Source organism: Eschrichtius robustus, chromosome 9 (assembly GCF_028021215.1).
Source record: "Eschrichtius robustus isolate mEscRob2 chromosome 9, mEscRob2.pri, whole genome shotgun sequence".
NCBI lineage: Eukaryota > Metazoa > Chordata > Mammalia > Artiodactyla > Eschrichtiidae > Eschrichtius > Eschrichtius robustus.
The window spans coordinates 15,080,704-15,097,983 of NC_090832.1; the positions used below are offsets into that span (position 1 = coordinate 15,080,704).

At 42.4% G+C, this 17,280-nt stretch overlaps 1 protein-coding gene across 5 annotated transcripts in view; it reads left to right on the top strand.

Annotated features, from left to right (window-relative positions):
* The window catches only part of RMND1 (required for meiotic nuclear division 1 homolog), a 44,552-nt gene that overhangs the window by 25,656 nt on the left and 1,616 nt on the right, over window positions 1–17,280 (top strand). For 4 of the 5 annotated variants that reach the window (XM_068550892.1, XM_068550894.1, XM_068550893.1 and 1 more), the window contains 3 exons: window positions 1,636–1,756; window positions 11,589–11,705; window positions 12,624–12,835. In XM_068550892.1, coding sequence (XP_068406993.1) covers window positions 1,636–1,756; window positions 11,589–11,705; window positions 12,624–12,656 — 271 coding nt within the window. In that variant the 3' untranslated portion in view covers window positions 12,657–12,835. Of the gene's footprint in view, window positions 1–1,635; window positions 1,757–11,588; window positions 11,706–12,623; window positions 12,836–17,280 lie in introns of those variants that run through there. The other variant, XR_011074918.1, reaches the window with a different exon arrangement.

Genomic DNA, 17,280 nt, shown 5'->3' on the forward strand with positions numbered 1-17,280 from the left:
GACTCAGAAATTAGGACTCAATATACTTAGGTTTGTGAATAGTTTCGTAGAGTCTTACTGTTGTCATCCTAAGTTTTCGTCTCTTTACGATAAGAGTGCTTATGTGTTATTCAAAGGAATGTGGCGAATCTATGATGAGAAATAGAAGTAGAAATGTGGCAGTCACAGATTATACATGGTATGATCCTACTTGTAAGCAAACAACATAAATATTCATCTTATCTTGATATGTATACATACTACCAGACACGTAGGTGTATGTGCATGCGCACACACACACATGCGCATGTGTGCATGGAAGCAGATCTGGAAGGACACAGGAGAGTATTGGCACAGCCGAAAGGATTTGAGTTGTTAGGGTAAGGGGCCTACCAGTGTTTTCTGAGTTCTTCTCTAGGGTTTTTCTTTTTTATAGTGAACGGCTATTTATGTGTTACTTCTATAACATAAATTTTTGTTTAAAAGCAAACTCAGGCCTCATATGTAAAAAAGGTAGAAATAGAGAGAGAGTGTGTGTGTTTGTGTGTGTGAAACTAGCAGTGGCTACCCGCAGGGAGTGGGAGAAAGGGAAAAATGGGGATAAGAATAGGAGTAAGATTGGTCAATCTTTACCTTTTTCTGTCTTTTTTATTTTTGAGCCATCTTATTACCTATCCACACACATACAAATATATGTGCATGTATATTGTAACAAATTTTAATGAAAAAAGAAGCTTAGAAATTTTTTTTTTAATAAGTTTATTTATTTATTTATTTTGGCTGCGTTGGGTCTTCGTTGCTGCATGCAGGCTTTCTCTAGTTGCAGCAAGCGGGCACTGCTCTTCGTTGTGGTGCGCAGTCTTCTCATTGTGGTGGCTTCTCTTGTTGCAGAGCACGGGCTCTAGGCGCACGGGCTCAGTAGTTGTGGCTCACAGGCTCTAGAGCACAGGCTCAGTAGTTGTGGCGCACGGACTTAGTTGCTCCGCGGCATGTAGGATCTTCCCAGACCAGGGCTCAAACCCGTGTCCCCTGCATTGGCAGGTGGATTCTTAACCACTGCGCCACCAGGGAAGTCCCTAGAAATTTTTTTAATTGGGTTTTTTTCTCTCTACTTCATAAATGTTAATATAAAGATTGAATTAATTTGGTTGCACATTTTGAAAATTTTTTGTTTACATGTTTCTCAGAAGTATTACAAGAATCAGCATTAAAAACTACTTTTATAAAGCACCATGTAAATAAGAAATAAACTTATTTACAAAACAGAAATAGACTCACAGACATAGAAAACAAACTTGTGGTTACCAAAGGGGATGGGGGGAGATAAGTTAGGAGTTTGGGATTAATATAGCCACACTGCTATATATAAAATAGGTAAACAACAAGGACCTACTGTATAGCACAGGGAACTATACTCAATATCTTGTAGTAACCTATAATGGAAAAGAATCTAGAAAAGAATATATATATATGTATGTATGTGTAACTGAATCACTTTGCCATACACTTGAAATTATCACAACATTGTAAATTAACCATACTTCAGTCAATCAATAAATCAATCAATAAATATCTTCTTCAAAAAAGAAATAAAATAGACCATGATTTTTTAATTCAAGATAAAAATTAAAAGTTAATGATTTTCCTTTTTTTAAGACACCATATAAACTTGAGTTCAGACTTCTTGATCACTCCTGATTTCTACTGGGACAGAGAAAATCTGGAAGAACTTTATGATAAAACTTGTCGGTTCCTCAGCATTACTCGTAGAGTTAAGGTATGTATTTTGCACTTCTACTGAAAGGGACACAATGTCACCTATAAGTTGTATGACTGTGTGAAGAGAAGTTTTTAATTAAGTAAATGTGTTTAACTGCTTTTGGAGAAATGTCTTGTTTGACTTCTACTCAGATCTCTAGATTTCCCATTCTAGTTTTCCTGTGTACAGACAGTTTTCAGCTTTCACGTCAAAGGATATTCTGATATTTGCTCTACAGACTAGATAAGATTGGTGAGAGTTTGGAGGCCTAGTGGTCTGTTAGGAAGTTTCTCATCAAGTTTCAAGCAAGAGTTCATGGGGTCCAGAACTTCACTGGTGACAGTGAGAATAGAAATGAATTTTTAAAAGAATCCTTTAAGACAAATGAAGTGGTTGGTACTGGGAGGCCAGGGAGAAGGAAGAGTAAGGATGACTGACGTTTGCTGTGGGTGACAGGTAGAAAGATGGCAAAACGTAGAGAGGTTGGGGGGAGGGGAGGAGCCACATTTAAGATATGTTGAGAGTAGAGTAGCAAGAAGACATCCAGTTAGAACTGTCTGAAAGCATTTAGAAGCGTGGAAGCGAAGTTGAGGAGGGAGGCAGCCGATGGAATGATGGAAGTGCGTGGAGGGCGTCATGGTGGAGGTAGACCACCCGGAAAAGAGAGCAGAGGACAAGAGGAACAGTAGTACCATGTGTGCGCATAGTTCTGTCACATTCAGTCACACGTGTGGATCCAGGTAACCACAAGATCTGGATGCAGAACTGTTCTATCACCGCAGAGATCTCCCTTGTGCTTGTCCCTTTATAGTCACACCCTTGCCTCCCCGACCATCCCTAACCGCTGGTAATGAGTAATCTATTCTCCAGCTCTATAATTTTTTCATTTGGGGAATGTTATATAAATAGAATCGTACAGGGTGTGACTTTAAAATGGGCTTTTTTCAATGAGTATAATACCCTTGAGAGCCATCCAAGTCATTGCCTGTATCAATCCCTGCCTTCCTGTGAGTTACTTAGCCATTTGGGGGGATTCCATTTTGATTTATCTGTATGGTTTTTGAGTATATCTCTTTGCATAGATATTTAGTGGTTGCTCTAAGTGTCACATTATACATACCTAGCTTATCACAATCCACTGGTTTCAACATTTTGCCAGATTAAACCAAGCGTGCAAACCTTACTTCTCTTTACATCCCTTTACTCCCCACTTCGAGAACTTCATCAGTGTTACAATTTTTGCTGCAACCACCAAACATAATTTAGAAAACTCAAGAGGAGACAGAAATCCTATTGTATTTACCCCCATTTTTATTCTTTCTGTTGTTCCTTTTTTTTTCAATGACGTTCCAAGATTTCTTCTTTTATTGTTTCTTTTCTGTTTCAAGAACATTCTTTAGCCATTCTTTCAGGGTAAGTTTGCAAAAGCATAGTCTCTTAGTTTTTCTTCATCTGAAAACGTCTAGATTTCCCCTTTATTCCTGAAGGATTTTTTCACTAGGTAGAGGATTCCAAGTTGACAGTTCATTTCTTTCAATACCTACAAATTACTGTGTCACTTTTTTCTGGCCTCCATGATTTTCGAGGAGAAATCTACTATCTCTCTATGACGTGAGTGTCAGACCTTTAATTATGCTCCAACAAGTCTTCGAGGTTCTCTTTATTTTTTTCCTAATCTTTTCAACAAATGGTGCTAGAACAATGGGATAGTCATAATGAACCCTATCCTTTACTCCACACCATTTCTAAATGAATCAGAGACCTTTTAAATATAAAAGCTAAAATTATAAAACGTCAGGAAGAAGATATAGGAAAAAGGCCTCATGACCTTGGGGAAGGCCAAGATTTGTTAGAAAAAAAAACAAAGCATGCACCTTGGGGAACGAATTTGATAAGTTGAACTTCATCAAAACTAAGACCACTGCTCTTTGAAAGACACTCTTAGGAATATGAAAAGGCAAATCACAGGCTGGGAGGAAATATTCTCAGTATATAACCTGACAAAGGACTTGTCCAGAATAATCAAAGAACTCTTTCTACTCAAGGGGCTTCCCTGGTGGCACAGTGGTTAAGAATCTGCCTGTCAGTGCAGGGGACACGGGTTCGAGCCCTGGTCCAGGAAGATCCTACACGCCGCGGAGCAGCTAAGCCTGTGCACCACAACTACTGAGCCTGCTCTCTAGGCCCGCGTGCCACAACTACTGAAGCCCGCGTGCCTAGAGCCCGTGCTCCACAAGAAGAGAAGCCACTGCAATGAGAAGCCCGCGCACCGCAATGAAGAGTAGCCCCCGCTTGCCACAACTACAGAAAGCCCATGTGCAGCAACGAAGACCCAACGCAGCCAAAAATAAAATAAATAATTTTTTTTAAAAAAGATCTATGCATTAAAAAAGAAGAACTCTTTCTACTCAAAAAGACAACCCAGTTTTTTAAACGGGCAAAAGATATAAACTGACGTCTCACAAAATATGTGAACGGCCAAATGAACATGAGAAGATGTTCAATGTTATTGTTTACCAGGGAAGTGCAAATTAAACCTGCAATGCGCTGTTACTACACACTCACTAGAATGACTGAAATTAAAAGGACTGACAATACCAAGTGCTGGGAAGGATATAGAGCAGATGGAAGTTTCATACATTACTTGTGGGAATATACATTGGTACAATCACTCTGCAAAAACAGCCCGCAGTTCCTCAGAAATTTAATTGTTCTGTTACTATACGATCCAACAATTCCACTCCTGAGTATTTACTCATGAGAAATGAAAACATATGTCCTCACACTGATTTGTACCTGAATGTTCTTAGCAGCTTTAGTCATAATAGCCAAAAACTGGAAACAATCAAATGCCCATCAGTAGGTGAATGGATAAAGAAATTGTGGAATAGCCATACAGTGGAGTACCACTCAGCAATAAAAGCAGTGAATTACCCATCCATGCAACAACATGAATGAATATCAGGATCATTATGCTGAGTGAAAAAAATCTAGACACAAAAGAATACATGCTGTTATATTTATAGGAAATTCTAGAAAGGCTAATCTAATCTATAGTTACAGAAAATAGATCAGTGGTTCCCTAGGGCTTGGAGGTGGGGTGGTGGGTAGGGCAGTAGATTCCAAAGGGGCACAAGGGATCTTGGGGTGATGGAAATGCTGTGGTGTTACTTACATGGGTGTCTATCTGTGAAAAGTCTTCAAATTGTATACTTAGAATGGAAACAAGTGCATATTTATGTAAATTATGCCTCAAGGAAAACTTGAAAATAAACCTTTTGTGAGAATTCTTTAATGACATTAAACAAAAGCGTCAACCTTGATGAGCAGCCGTATTTACTAGGGACGAATTTGAAAGTGCTCAAGAGTTACGGCTTTTGGCTGTCTCCCCTTTTTCTCTTGGAATGAAGACGTTTGGTGGAACCACGATCGTTGGGATGAAATATAAAGATTATTGCCACCAAGCAGATGCAGACCTCTCCTGATGACCAGCCTGTTGTGCTGAGTTAAGTCAGTAACAGTGGCTGAGCAACAGCCAAGGTAAACCGGCTGCCTGGGAAGTGTGCGCTCAAGCATCCTCCCCCGCTGCCCCCACCCCCCATCCTGTGTCCTTCCTCAAATCATGGCATCCTTTGATGCCCATGGTGTCCTTCACACGTCCCTTGTGGACAAGAGTACAGGAAAAGAGAACAGAATCACTGAAGTCACCAACGATGAAGGTGGTTTGAGCAGGAAACATCCTGAGTGTGTGGTCCAGAGGGGGAGAAGTGTAAAGATAGGAACTTACTCAACATGAACCCTGCATTCAGCGTGAAAGCCACAGCTGAAGATGAGGAATGTCAAAACTGGATCGATCGTGAACACTGACACGCAGTGAAGTAATCAGCTAGCTGGACAAGCGTCACAGTGCCAAGTAGGAAGGGGAACCTGGAGAAAGTGCCTCTGCGTCTTCACTTTGCTCAAGCAGAGGGAGGGGATGTGCCAGGAGGGCACTTGGGGTTCGCTGGGGACAGTGCTTCTCTGAGCGGAGAGGCTCCCTCAGTGCCCAGTGTGGGGAAATTGATCGCAGCCCAGGGAGCAGGTGGACCAGGTCCCCTCAGTCCCCAAACTGGAAGAGCCCCGGAACAGGTCAGTTCCGTGGTATTTTTCAAAAAAATCTTAGGTGAGTTCTGTGTAACTATAATGCTGCTGACTTGTGAATCCTTAACTGAGTACCTGGAATAATGCGTACATCGCACTTAATCAGTGCTGTAAAACAAGTGGAAAATAATTCAGGTAGTGTCCTGAAGAATAAAAATAAAGGTCTGTTTAAATTGGGCGCCACCTGCCCGTGTGCTTCTGGAGTGCTTTGTGTGCACTCCTGGGGGCGGCAGGTCACGCACCGCGTCGTATTGCTCTGGTGGCACTGCGGATTCAGTGCCTTGAGAGAAGCCTCTTCTCACCTTCTCGGTGTAGCCTCACAAGGCAGGGAGAGCGCACCCACTCTGGTGTCTCTGCCTCTCCTTATAAGGATGTTAATTTAGACCTCCTCTAAACCTAATCACCCCCAAAGGCCTCATCTCCAGATACCATCACATTGGGCGTTAGGACTTCAACATGAGTTTTGGGGGAACACAAACATTCCATCCATATCACCAGCAGTCCCTGGAAATCCACTTTAAATTTTCTTTACGAGCTAAAGTTTGTTTCATTTAAATTGTTTTTATAAATTACATATTTCTTCCACATCCTTATTGCAGTCTGTGTAGGAACTGGGGCAAGGTGGCTAAAAGTAGAAGTAGCAGGTATTCAGAGGGGAAAAGGGGATTTATATGAAATTGGAGCTGCACTCGTGAGATTCCCCCTCTCCTTCCTTAAAACACAGCAGCGAAAGTGATAGAAGCTGCTTGAGTACACTCCCCTCCGGAACGCAGGCTTCGTGAAATCAGAGGGCAGGATCATCTTCTTCCTCCTCCCTTCCCACTTCTTGGCAAAGGCCTCACGTAGAATATGTGCTCCATAAATATTTGTAGAATTAATCAGTGATTAAGAGTTCAAAATGAAACTCACTGTATTCTCCCAGAAAATGCAGTTGAACCTTCTCTATTTCTGTCTCAGCTAATAGCACGACCACCTGGTCAGTCAAGCAGGAACTTGAAACTCACCGTGGTTTCCTCTTTCTCCTTCATCTTCCACGTGCAGTCAGAGCATCCTTTCGTTTTCTCCTAAGTGTCATGCATTCATTGCCAGATATTTATTGAAAGTCTCTACGACAGGCCCTGGGCTGGTGAGACAGGGAGGGATTCCACACTGGCCCGCCTTCCGCGCCCTGACTGCTGATGTGCATCTCCCACCCCCATTCACCCTAATACCTTCTTCTTTGTCTCCCAGCCTCTAGGCTGGGCCCTGTAGCCAGAAGGCAGAGACATATCTGTCTTATTCACCATTTCATCTCCTCTGCCCAGCACAGTATAGTAAATATTGAACAAATATTTTAAGAGTGGACAAAGGACTCCCTTACCTGCAGAAGAAAGTTCCAACGTTATCGTGCTATGTATTCATTTCTACTGCTGCTGCAACAAATTACCACAGACTGACTTAACACAGATATATTATTTTACAGTTCTGTAGGTCCGAAGTCTGACCTGGGAGTCATTGAGCCAAAATCAAGGCGTTGGCAGGGCTGCGTACCGCTCCGGAGGCTCTGGGTGGGAGCCGTTTCCTTGGCTGTTCCAGCTCCGAGGGGCCACCCACTGCCCTTGGCTTGGAGCCCCCTCTTCCATCTCGCATCGCTGAGCTCTTCTGCCTGCCATTCCCACTTTTAAGGACCGTTGTGATTGCACTGGGCCCACCCAGATAATCTAGGATTGTCTCCTTATCTAAAGATCGGCTGACTTAACAACCTTAATTCCTGTACAATCTTAAGTGTCCTTTGCTGTGTAATATTCGTGGGTCCCAAGGATTAGAATGTGAATATCTGGGGGACCATTACTCTGCCTACCACCTATGGTCTATAGTGCCTCTCACAATTCAGCACTAACTTACCTTTTTAACCTTACCTCCAAGCACTTCCAAGTTTTTCACTATCTAGCTGTACTTGCCTCCATGCTGTTTCCTCTACTAGAAATACTGTCCCCCTGGCGCCCCACCTTTTCTTCCTGGCACCTGCCTATTTAGAGCCTACTTCACATTTACCACCTCTGTGACCCTGTCCCCATTTTCTCCTGCTACATCATCTGTGTGCCTGAAACACGTCTGATTCTGTAACCAAAGGACATAGGAAGCATGTGTTAGTTGGGGCTCCCTTGCTTGCACACAACAGAAAGACAGTTGGAATGACCTTATTTATCCCCGTGTACTGGCTCACGGGGCTGAGAAACAGGGAGCAGGTGTGAAACAGGGAGTGTCTGTTGCACAGACCCAGACGGGTCATCAGGACTGTTTCTTGCCTCAGCATCCTCCGTACCAATTTGGCCTCATCCTTTCCTTTTTTTTTTTTTTTTTTTAATAACATTTTGCCTTTTTTTTTTTTAATGAATTAATTTATTTATTTATTTACTTATTTTTTTGGCTGTGTTGGGTCTTCGTTTCTGTGCGAGGGCTTTCTCTAGTTGCGGCAAGCGGGGGCCACTCTTCATCGCGGTGCGCGGGCCTCTCACTCTCGCGGCCTCTCTTGTTGCGGAGCACAGGCTCCAGACGCGCAGGCTCAGTAGTCGTGGCTCACAGGCCTACTTGCTCCACGGCATGTGGGACCTTCCCAGACCAGGGCTTGAACCCGTGTCCCCTGCATTGGCAGGCAGATTCTCAACCACTGCGCCACCAGGGAAGCCCCATCCTTTCCTTCTTGGTGGCATTCTGTCTGTGATGGGGAGAAAGGGGTGTGGGAAGGGGGAGTATCCGAGCGACATTTTACTCTGCCTGGCAGCTTCAAAGGACTGGGCCGTGTGTCCGTGCTTTGACCAGCCATGTGATGAGGCAACTGGGCCTCACAGTTGGCCAAGCCTGGGTCTTGTACTGACCCCGTCTCCCCCTTGGGCTTTTCGGGGGAGGGGAGAGGGGTTGGTGTCAGGCGGGTAGTGATACTAAGATTGGCAGCATCACGTGGTTGGAAACAGGGAAGAGTAACTCTCCAAAACAAGGGGGCAGGAGGGGAGGGTGCCGGGCAGGTAGCAGGTGGCTATGAGGCAGAATGAGGTAAGTTCTAAACGAGGGAAACAACGAGGTGCTGTGGGAGTGCTGAGCGAGGAGCAGGAGGTCAGGAAGGGTCACAGAGACCTCGCCTTCAGGCTTGAAGAGGGCGCCACCCACCGAAGAGTGATTGGACTAAACCATCTGGGGTCGTTTCATGTTATCGAGAAGGCAGTAGCAAGATGTTGGAAGCTTCTGAGCAGGGGAGTGAAAGGATCCATCCTGTTTAGGATGAGAACTCTGGTGGCCTGTACAAACAAAACCCGGAAATCCCCCAGCCCATCACCACCACCAAAACAGCCAAACAGACCAGTTTGAAGAGGTGACAAATAGTTGATGAAAGCCTACTAGGTGTAGTAAGAAATGCTTAGGAGAGGATAGACTCGACTCCATGCAGCACGGACAACTGAAGTGCCAGGGATCCAGGAGTGCAGGATAGAGATCAAAGGTTTCTACGCTGGGTGCCCGAGAAGACAGTGTGACCTGCTGTGAGCTAGGGACCCAAGAAGAGGGATAGACTTGAACAGGATGTCAGCTGTAGTTTGAGAAATGCTAAATTTAAGGTGCTGGCAGGAAAACAGTAAAAAGATGTTTTATAGGCAGTTAGAAATTCGGGCAGAGGAGAAATCAGGATTAAGCAGTTAATACTTGGGACTTATCAAAAAACAGTTTAAATCAGTCTTTCTCAAAATGTGGAATACATACACTTGTACAAGAGATGAACTTAGGTAACACATGGACCCTGAAATAACATGTAAGCATTGAAGCAAGTAACACTTCTGTTCAGAGTTGAGGAGAAATGCTTAGCTTGGCTTTAGTGGCTCTTGACTGGCCCTCTAATGTATAATCTACCACTTTCCCAGGCACCAGGCTCAGCTTTGTGTATCCAACACCATTTCACATCATACTGGTTTTCCATTTTGGCAATGTAGTTTCCTTTTAAAATAAACATTTCTAAGGTGTTTTTTGTGGGTTTTTTTTTTTTTTTGGTTGCGCCAGATCTTAGTTGCAGCTCACAGGCTCCTTAGTTGTGGCTTGTCGGCTCCTTGGTTGTGGCACGCAAACTCTTCATTGCAGCATGCATGTGGGAATCTAGTTCCCTGCCCAGGGATCAAACCTGGGCCCCCTGCATTGGGAGCACAGGGTCTTAACCACTGTGCCACCAGGGAAGTCCCCATTTCTAAGTCTTTTTGACTTTAAATCCAATTGGCACATATATATCACAGAAGCAGTGACGGTGGGATGGAAATGACTGAAGTTCAGGAAGCGCCTACACAAACCAGATGGGCAGGATCGTGCAGAGAGAGTGCAGAGCTAGAGGACGGGAGGGACAAGATCAGGACTCTGGAAAGTGTCATCCACAGGCCAGGGGAGGCCCAAGAAGACTCAGAAAAAGAGTGATGGTCGGAGGCAGAACTTAGTCCCTAGGGGAGAAAAAGCCAAAGGAAGTGTGCATTTCAAGGTGTTGTCAAATGCTTGAGTTAACTGAGGTTTCAGAATCTAACCAAGAAGGGTGTTACTGTTTAGGAGACATCTGGAAGTTTCAGGGGAGTAGAGGTAATATCTACAACCTCTAAGGGCTAAGGAATAAGTTGGTGGTGAGGAAGTGGAGAAAGAAAATGTCTGTTCTTTAGTCAAAGTTGAAAGAAAATGTAAAAGAGGGTTGGGTCAGCATTTTGAAGAGAGAAGCAAGCTTAAGGCTGAGCATGTTTATAGACCAAGATCAAGCAGCCAATAGAAATGGGAAGACGAAGAAAGGGAGCAAAGAAAGAGGCACTGTTCTAAACATTTATACAAATTGGTGACTACGGGGTTACGTAAAGTCTGGAAACGTGGGCAAATACGTTATTATGAGGGTGGTTCCACGTGTTCGCTCTCAGTAATGCTCTGTGCAAAATGATAGTATAAATATGGTGCACTAGCACATTTCAGTCAGTCCCCAAACGTGCATCTGTGATTTGTCTCGGATTTCCACTGACCATACCTGCACTCAGCATACGTACCCCAGAAGTTATCAAGGGGAATCCAAAAACTGTTTTTAAAAATGTTTCCAGACTGTGTAATTTCCAGAAGAAAGTGAGATACAGAGAGATTAAGGAAGTATAACTTGCCAGTGGTCACATTCAAGTCTTAACTTCAAAGATTCTGTTTTCTGTGAACCCCCTCAACCAGCTTGTGGGGCATCAGAACGCGGAACCAGTTAAGCATTAAAAGCAGTGCCATCTAGTGGCGAGTGTGCAGCAGGTCAAGTTTTGTGTTTGGGGGGCTTGGAACAGCTCTAGTAGAAGGTAATCATTGTTTGTCATCTTAAGGCCATGCTAAAAGAATCATATTTCAGGTTTGCATTTATTAACTGCTGAAAATCCAAGGGCAGCAACAAAAAACTAGGAATCAAAAACTTTATTTTTAGATCTTCCATCAAAATCTTCTAAGAGCTTCAGTACGCAAAGTATTTCTTGCAGTCAGATCTGTGCATTACAGAATGTCTCCAGGTGGATTCACCGGAAGGAGACAAGTAGCGCTGGCAGGTTGCCTTAGGGGAGGGCTGAGGAGCAAGAATTGAAGGGGTGATTTTTCACTGCACACCTATTTCAAACTTAGAATTCTGAAGCATGCGACTGTTATCTTAAGTGAATGTTTAATGTTTAAGTATACAGGCTACTCTGAGATGTTTCTAATGCAGGTCATGAATGAAAAGCTTCAGCACTGCATGGCGCTAACAGATCTGATGCGGAATCACCTGACTGAGAAGAGGACGCTCCGCCTGGAATGGATGATCGTCATCCTTATCACCATAGAGGTAGGTAACTTTTATGAAAGTAACTTGACGGAAAATAATAGCAGGAAAGAGCATGACTTTGTTCTAAATGTTAAGTCTGTTTGGAAGTGAGGCAGGTTTCAAGTGACTGTGGTAATATTTTGAAAATGCATTAAGTATGATTCTTGGAAAAGTTCCACATTTTTATTTATTTTATTTGGCCATGCTGCGCAGCTTGCGGGATCCCAGTTCCCTGACCAGGGATTGAACCCAGGCCATGGCAGTGAAAGTGCCAAATCCTAACCACTTGACCACCAGGGAATTCCCTCCACTTTTTAAATTATTTACTCTTTTTTTATTTATGTATTTATTAAATAAATATTTATTTATTTTTGGCTGCATTGGGTCTTAATCGCACACAGGCTTTCTCTAGTTGCGACAAGCAGGGGCTCCTCTTCGTTGTGGTGTGCAGGCTTCTCATTGCGGTGGCTTCTCTTGTTGCGGAGCACTGGCTCGAACCGCGAGGGCTTCAGCAGTTGTGGCGCGTGGGCTCAGTAGTTGTGGCTTGTGGGCTCCAGAGCGCAGGCTCAGTAGTTGTGGTGCACAGGCTTATTTGCTCTGCAGCATGTGGGATCTTCCTGGACCAGGGCTCGAACCCATGTCCCCTGCATTGGCAGGTGGATTCTTAACCACTGCGCTACCTGGGAAGTCCCTCCCTCCACATTTTTAAAGATGGCATTTAGAGAAAGTTCTAGCTGTAAATGTATAATGTTCAGCCCAACACCAAGCACCTGTGCCTCAGATCTGCAGCTTGCCCTGTAATGCCCTGTATTAACAAAAAAGTTATTCTTACTTCGGGAGCATTTTTCATTAATCAATCATGACCTTAGAAAAGTCATTTTAGTTTGTACCAGTGATTTGCCATGAAATTATTAATACTTCTCACTTTTTATTTGTAAGGTAATGTTTGAGCTGGGACGAGTATTTTTCTGATTAAGTGACGACCAAAGGAAAAGTGTCATTGCAAGATATATTGAAGTTCTACAATCAAAAATAATGCTCACCTGTTGAGATTAACAGGTATTTAATTTTTTTAATCAAGAAATTGTCACAGTGATCTTTTTCAGTTTCTAAATGTATTGCTGCTTGAATAAAAACTATGAAGAATCTGGCATTTGGGTCTATAACACTGACAGTTTGAAAGGATAATGTTCATTTTATATTTTAAAGAACTTTGGATAATCTGGGCATCTGGGGAATTTGGGCATTGCTCCTAACCTTTCCCCAGGGAATCCCAAGCTTGGCCCTAAGAAAACCATACAGGAACTCCAAAGTGTTGAAATTTATAAAATACGTAGGCTTTAATGGCAAAAACGAACTTTGTATACCTATTTTTAGGTGGCATAATTTGAGTCTGACTGCTCACTGGCACTTTCATTAATCAATACTTTCCATCCTTTCACTACCAAGTTGGTCAAAATATTCGTCCCACAGAGGAATTTTTTTTCAAGTTTCTCACATACTTAGGGAAAATTTAAAAATACCAAGTACAAAGAATTTAACATTTATGTGCTTACCATCTTGAATTGATAATTAACTTGTTAAAAACAAAGTCCTTTTTATCTTCATTTGCCTTATTTTTACACATATCCCCCCCCCACTACCCTCTCCCCATCACAATGAATTTTTCATAAGTTACATACATATCCAGAGTATTACTGTTCTAAATTGGGACACTGTCAGTCACTTTATAGCTTGTTTAACTGCTATATGGTATACTCCCAAGAGAATACACATTTATCCGTACCCTCACTGATGACATTCATGTATATATTTGCTGGAATAGTGTGAAGGTGCCCATCCTGGTGTCTTTCAGTGCACCGCCGGAGTTCTTCTTGAGTACCGGTCTTCTATCTCAGGTACCTATACCAAGGACTATGCAACATGTGGGCATAGATAGTTTAAGAATTGCCTTCTAGGGACTTCGCTGGTGGCGCAGTGATTAAGAATCCGCTTGCCAATGCAGGGGACACGGGTTCGAGCCCTGGTCCGGGAAAATCCCACATGCCGTGGAGCAACTAAGCTCGAGCCCAACTACTGAGCCTGCACTTTAGAGCCCATGAGCCACAACTACTGAGCCCGTGTGCTGCAACTACTGAGGCCCACGCACCTAGAGCCTGTGCTCCACGACAAGAGAAGCCACCGCAATGAGAAGCCCGCGCACTGCAATGAAGAGTAGCCCCCGTTCACCGCAACTAGAGAAAGTCTACGCACAGCAACAAACACCCAACGCAGCCAAGAAATAAATTTTTTAAAAAAGAAAACTCATTTCTACCTTAAAAAAAAAAGCTTTCTAGATCCTCAAGTTCCTCAAGTTCCACATCAGCACTTTCATAAAATCGCTGTGCCTGCATTGTCACCTGTAAGCAGCGTATCAAGCCTGTTCTCCTTTCCCATTTTCCCATCTCACAATGTACAGAAGGCATCTCACCCATCTTCAATTTTAGTTTGGTCCACTACATTTTAAAACCTTTAAATATATTTAACCTGCATTTTAAAATCTTTAGAAAGCCAAAGGACAATTTGAAATATTGGTCAACAGAGCCTTCTTTAATAAGAGGGGCCATTTCCAGTAAAATTTTACTCCAAGTATCAGTGTGTACAATTTTGTTTGGGTTAACTGTGTAATTATAAAATTTTAGTACAACAAAAAGAACACGAACATTTAGTGCTTTACGGTCATGGCAAATTAAAATTTAACATTTCAACTTATACACAAATATGTAAACAAAGAACAAAAAGACAGTAAGACCTTCAAGCATAAAAATTTATTAGGTTAACGTTTTGTGGGGGAAATGTAACAGATACAGTTTTCAAGAAGAAAAAGGAAGGTAACACTTGAATCGCTTACTTACGTTTAAATGGATCACGGTGGACGTCAACTCATTATTGTATTACATTCCACTAAGATATATTAAAGATATAAATTATTATTTATTTATAATTTATTTTATTGTTTATATATTATAATTTATAATATTTTAAAATATTAATACTTATGTCAGAAATTACATATTTTTCAAGTATTTAAGTTTAGGATAAAAGCTTCAACTTAAGTTTTAGAAGAGAGTTTTTAAAATTATTTTAGGTACAATACAAACATAAAAGTTTTTTAGGATCACAGCTTCTCTCAGAACAAAATGTCTAAGAGATTATACCAGAATATTGAGGAGAGCCTAAAAAGTGAAGTATATTCACCAGTGGCTACAGAAGCACTCCTCAAAGTGGTACCAAATTTCTGTCACAAGAGTACAGTGGTTAAGACCAACCTGGATTTGAATCCTTACTCCACACCACTTAGTACTGGTATCATGCTGGGCAAGACACAGAACCTCTCTGGGCCTGTTTCCTCATCTGTAAAATGGGTTTTATAGTAGCACTACCTCGCAGGGTTGTTGTGAGGATTAATGGAATTAACATATGTGAAGTTATGAGTTAACCGTTAGTACAATCCATCTGCGTAAAAACCCATATATGATTCTGGGAGTAAATGAAGGCTGAATCAAATCCCCAGGATCCCCTTTGAATCCTTAGTTAAGAAACATGTCTGAGGGCTTCCCTGGTGGTGCAGCGATTAAGAATCCGCCTGCCAATGCAGGGGACACGGGTTCGATCCCTGGTCCGGAAAGATCCCACATGCCGCGGAGCAACTAAGCCCATGCGCCACAACTACTGAACCTGTGCTCTAGAGCCCGCGAGCCACAACTACTGAGCCTGCGTGCCACAACTACTGAAGCCCACGCACCTAGAGCCCATGCTCCGCAACAAGAGAAGCCACCGCAATGAGAAGCCCCCACTCGCCACAGCCAGAGAAAAAGCCCACACACAGCAACGAAGACCCAATGCAGCCAAAAATAAATTTTAAAAAAGTGTGTGTGTGTGTATATGTATATATATATATATATATATATATATATATATATATATATAGCTAACATAAAAATATGGACCTGGGACTTCCCTGGTCGTCCAGTGGTTCAGACTCCTTGCTCCCACTGCAGGGGGGCACGGGTTTGATCCCTGGCTGGGGAACTAAGATTCCTCGCAGCAGTGCAGCCAAAAAAAAGGGAAAGAAACAAATGAAAATGGACCAGAGTGCTTCTTAAACTCACTCAAATGAAGATTTACAGAGGACAACAAACTAGTATCAAACACCTCTCTGATGGTTCACTAATGAAATCTGATGAACTGGAATTCTCAAATTTCCTTCAAGTGGCCCTTTTAGATCCTGCGTTTCCCGGCACTGGGGGATTTTCTGGAGCAGCCAGGCTTTCAGTGTTAAGCTGGGGAAGGTCTAGGCAAAGCAGCCAGCTGTTATCTTCAGACCACATTTTTAGAAATTAATGATGTTTCAACAACCACCTTTTTCAAATCAGGACTGTGCTGGCAACTCTACAGATCTTTAATAAAACTAAAAACAGGAACCTCCCCTACCAATGATCAACTATCTTCACAAAGAAAAACAAGCTGATACACACACGGTTGTCATCAATTGGGGGAAGTAGTTTTCCCCTATATATTTCATCATTAATTTCACTTTCAAACATTAAAAACTCGTCACACACAATTCTATAAGCAAAATTTCAGACTCACTTTTTTTAATATTTCACAACTAACATCTTTAAAAATCCGTTGTGCTATTAATACATGTTACAACTTTTTATGACTCTTTCACTCAACTTAGCTGACTGAAAGCAGCCAGTCTCAAAAGACTACATATTATATGATTCCATTTATATAACATGCTAGAAAAGACCAAAAGAGTGACGGAGGAGAAATCACTGGCTGCCAGGGAGGAGGAGTGGGAGGAGGTTAGTATGCCGAAGGACAGCACGAGGGAGTTTTCTGAAGTGACAGAACTGTCCTGTATCCTGACTGTGGTTACATAAATGTGCACCTATATTCAAGTTCACAGGACTGTACACCAAAAAAGTTAATTTTACTTTAAGATAACTCTAAAAATTTCTTTAAATAAGTGACTATTTTAAAAATATATTATTGATCCTGTCATTTACTGAGGCACTGTGCTAAGCCCCTTACATACACTTTTTTTATACTCACACAACCCTGTGAGATAAATATTATCCCTATTTGAACAAAACAAAAAAACTAAGGCTCAGAGGTTAAATAACATGCCCAAAGCCAAACAGCTTACGGGACAGAGTATGATTCCAACCCAGATCTGACTCCAAAGCCTACATTCTTAACCACTGTAAATATATACCCCTGCCCTCTACTCATAAACACCAACCTCTCCGTCTCTCCTAATGTCAGGAGGCTGTTACGTTTTCTCACTCTATTCCTAACTTAACACTCTACAGATAACGTGAAAATGTGCAGGTTGACTCTGGAGCAGCACTGTCCAACAGAACTTTCTGTGACAAGAGAAACGTTCAATATGTGTGTTGTCTAATATGGTAGCCTTTGGCCCCATGTGGCTACTGAAGCACGTGTGGCTAGTGTGACATTAACTTACATAGCCACATGTGGCTAGGAGCTACTGAACTGCACCAGCATAGTTCTAGAGAAGTAATATACCAAGAGCACGCATGCCACA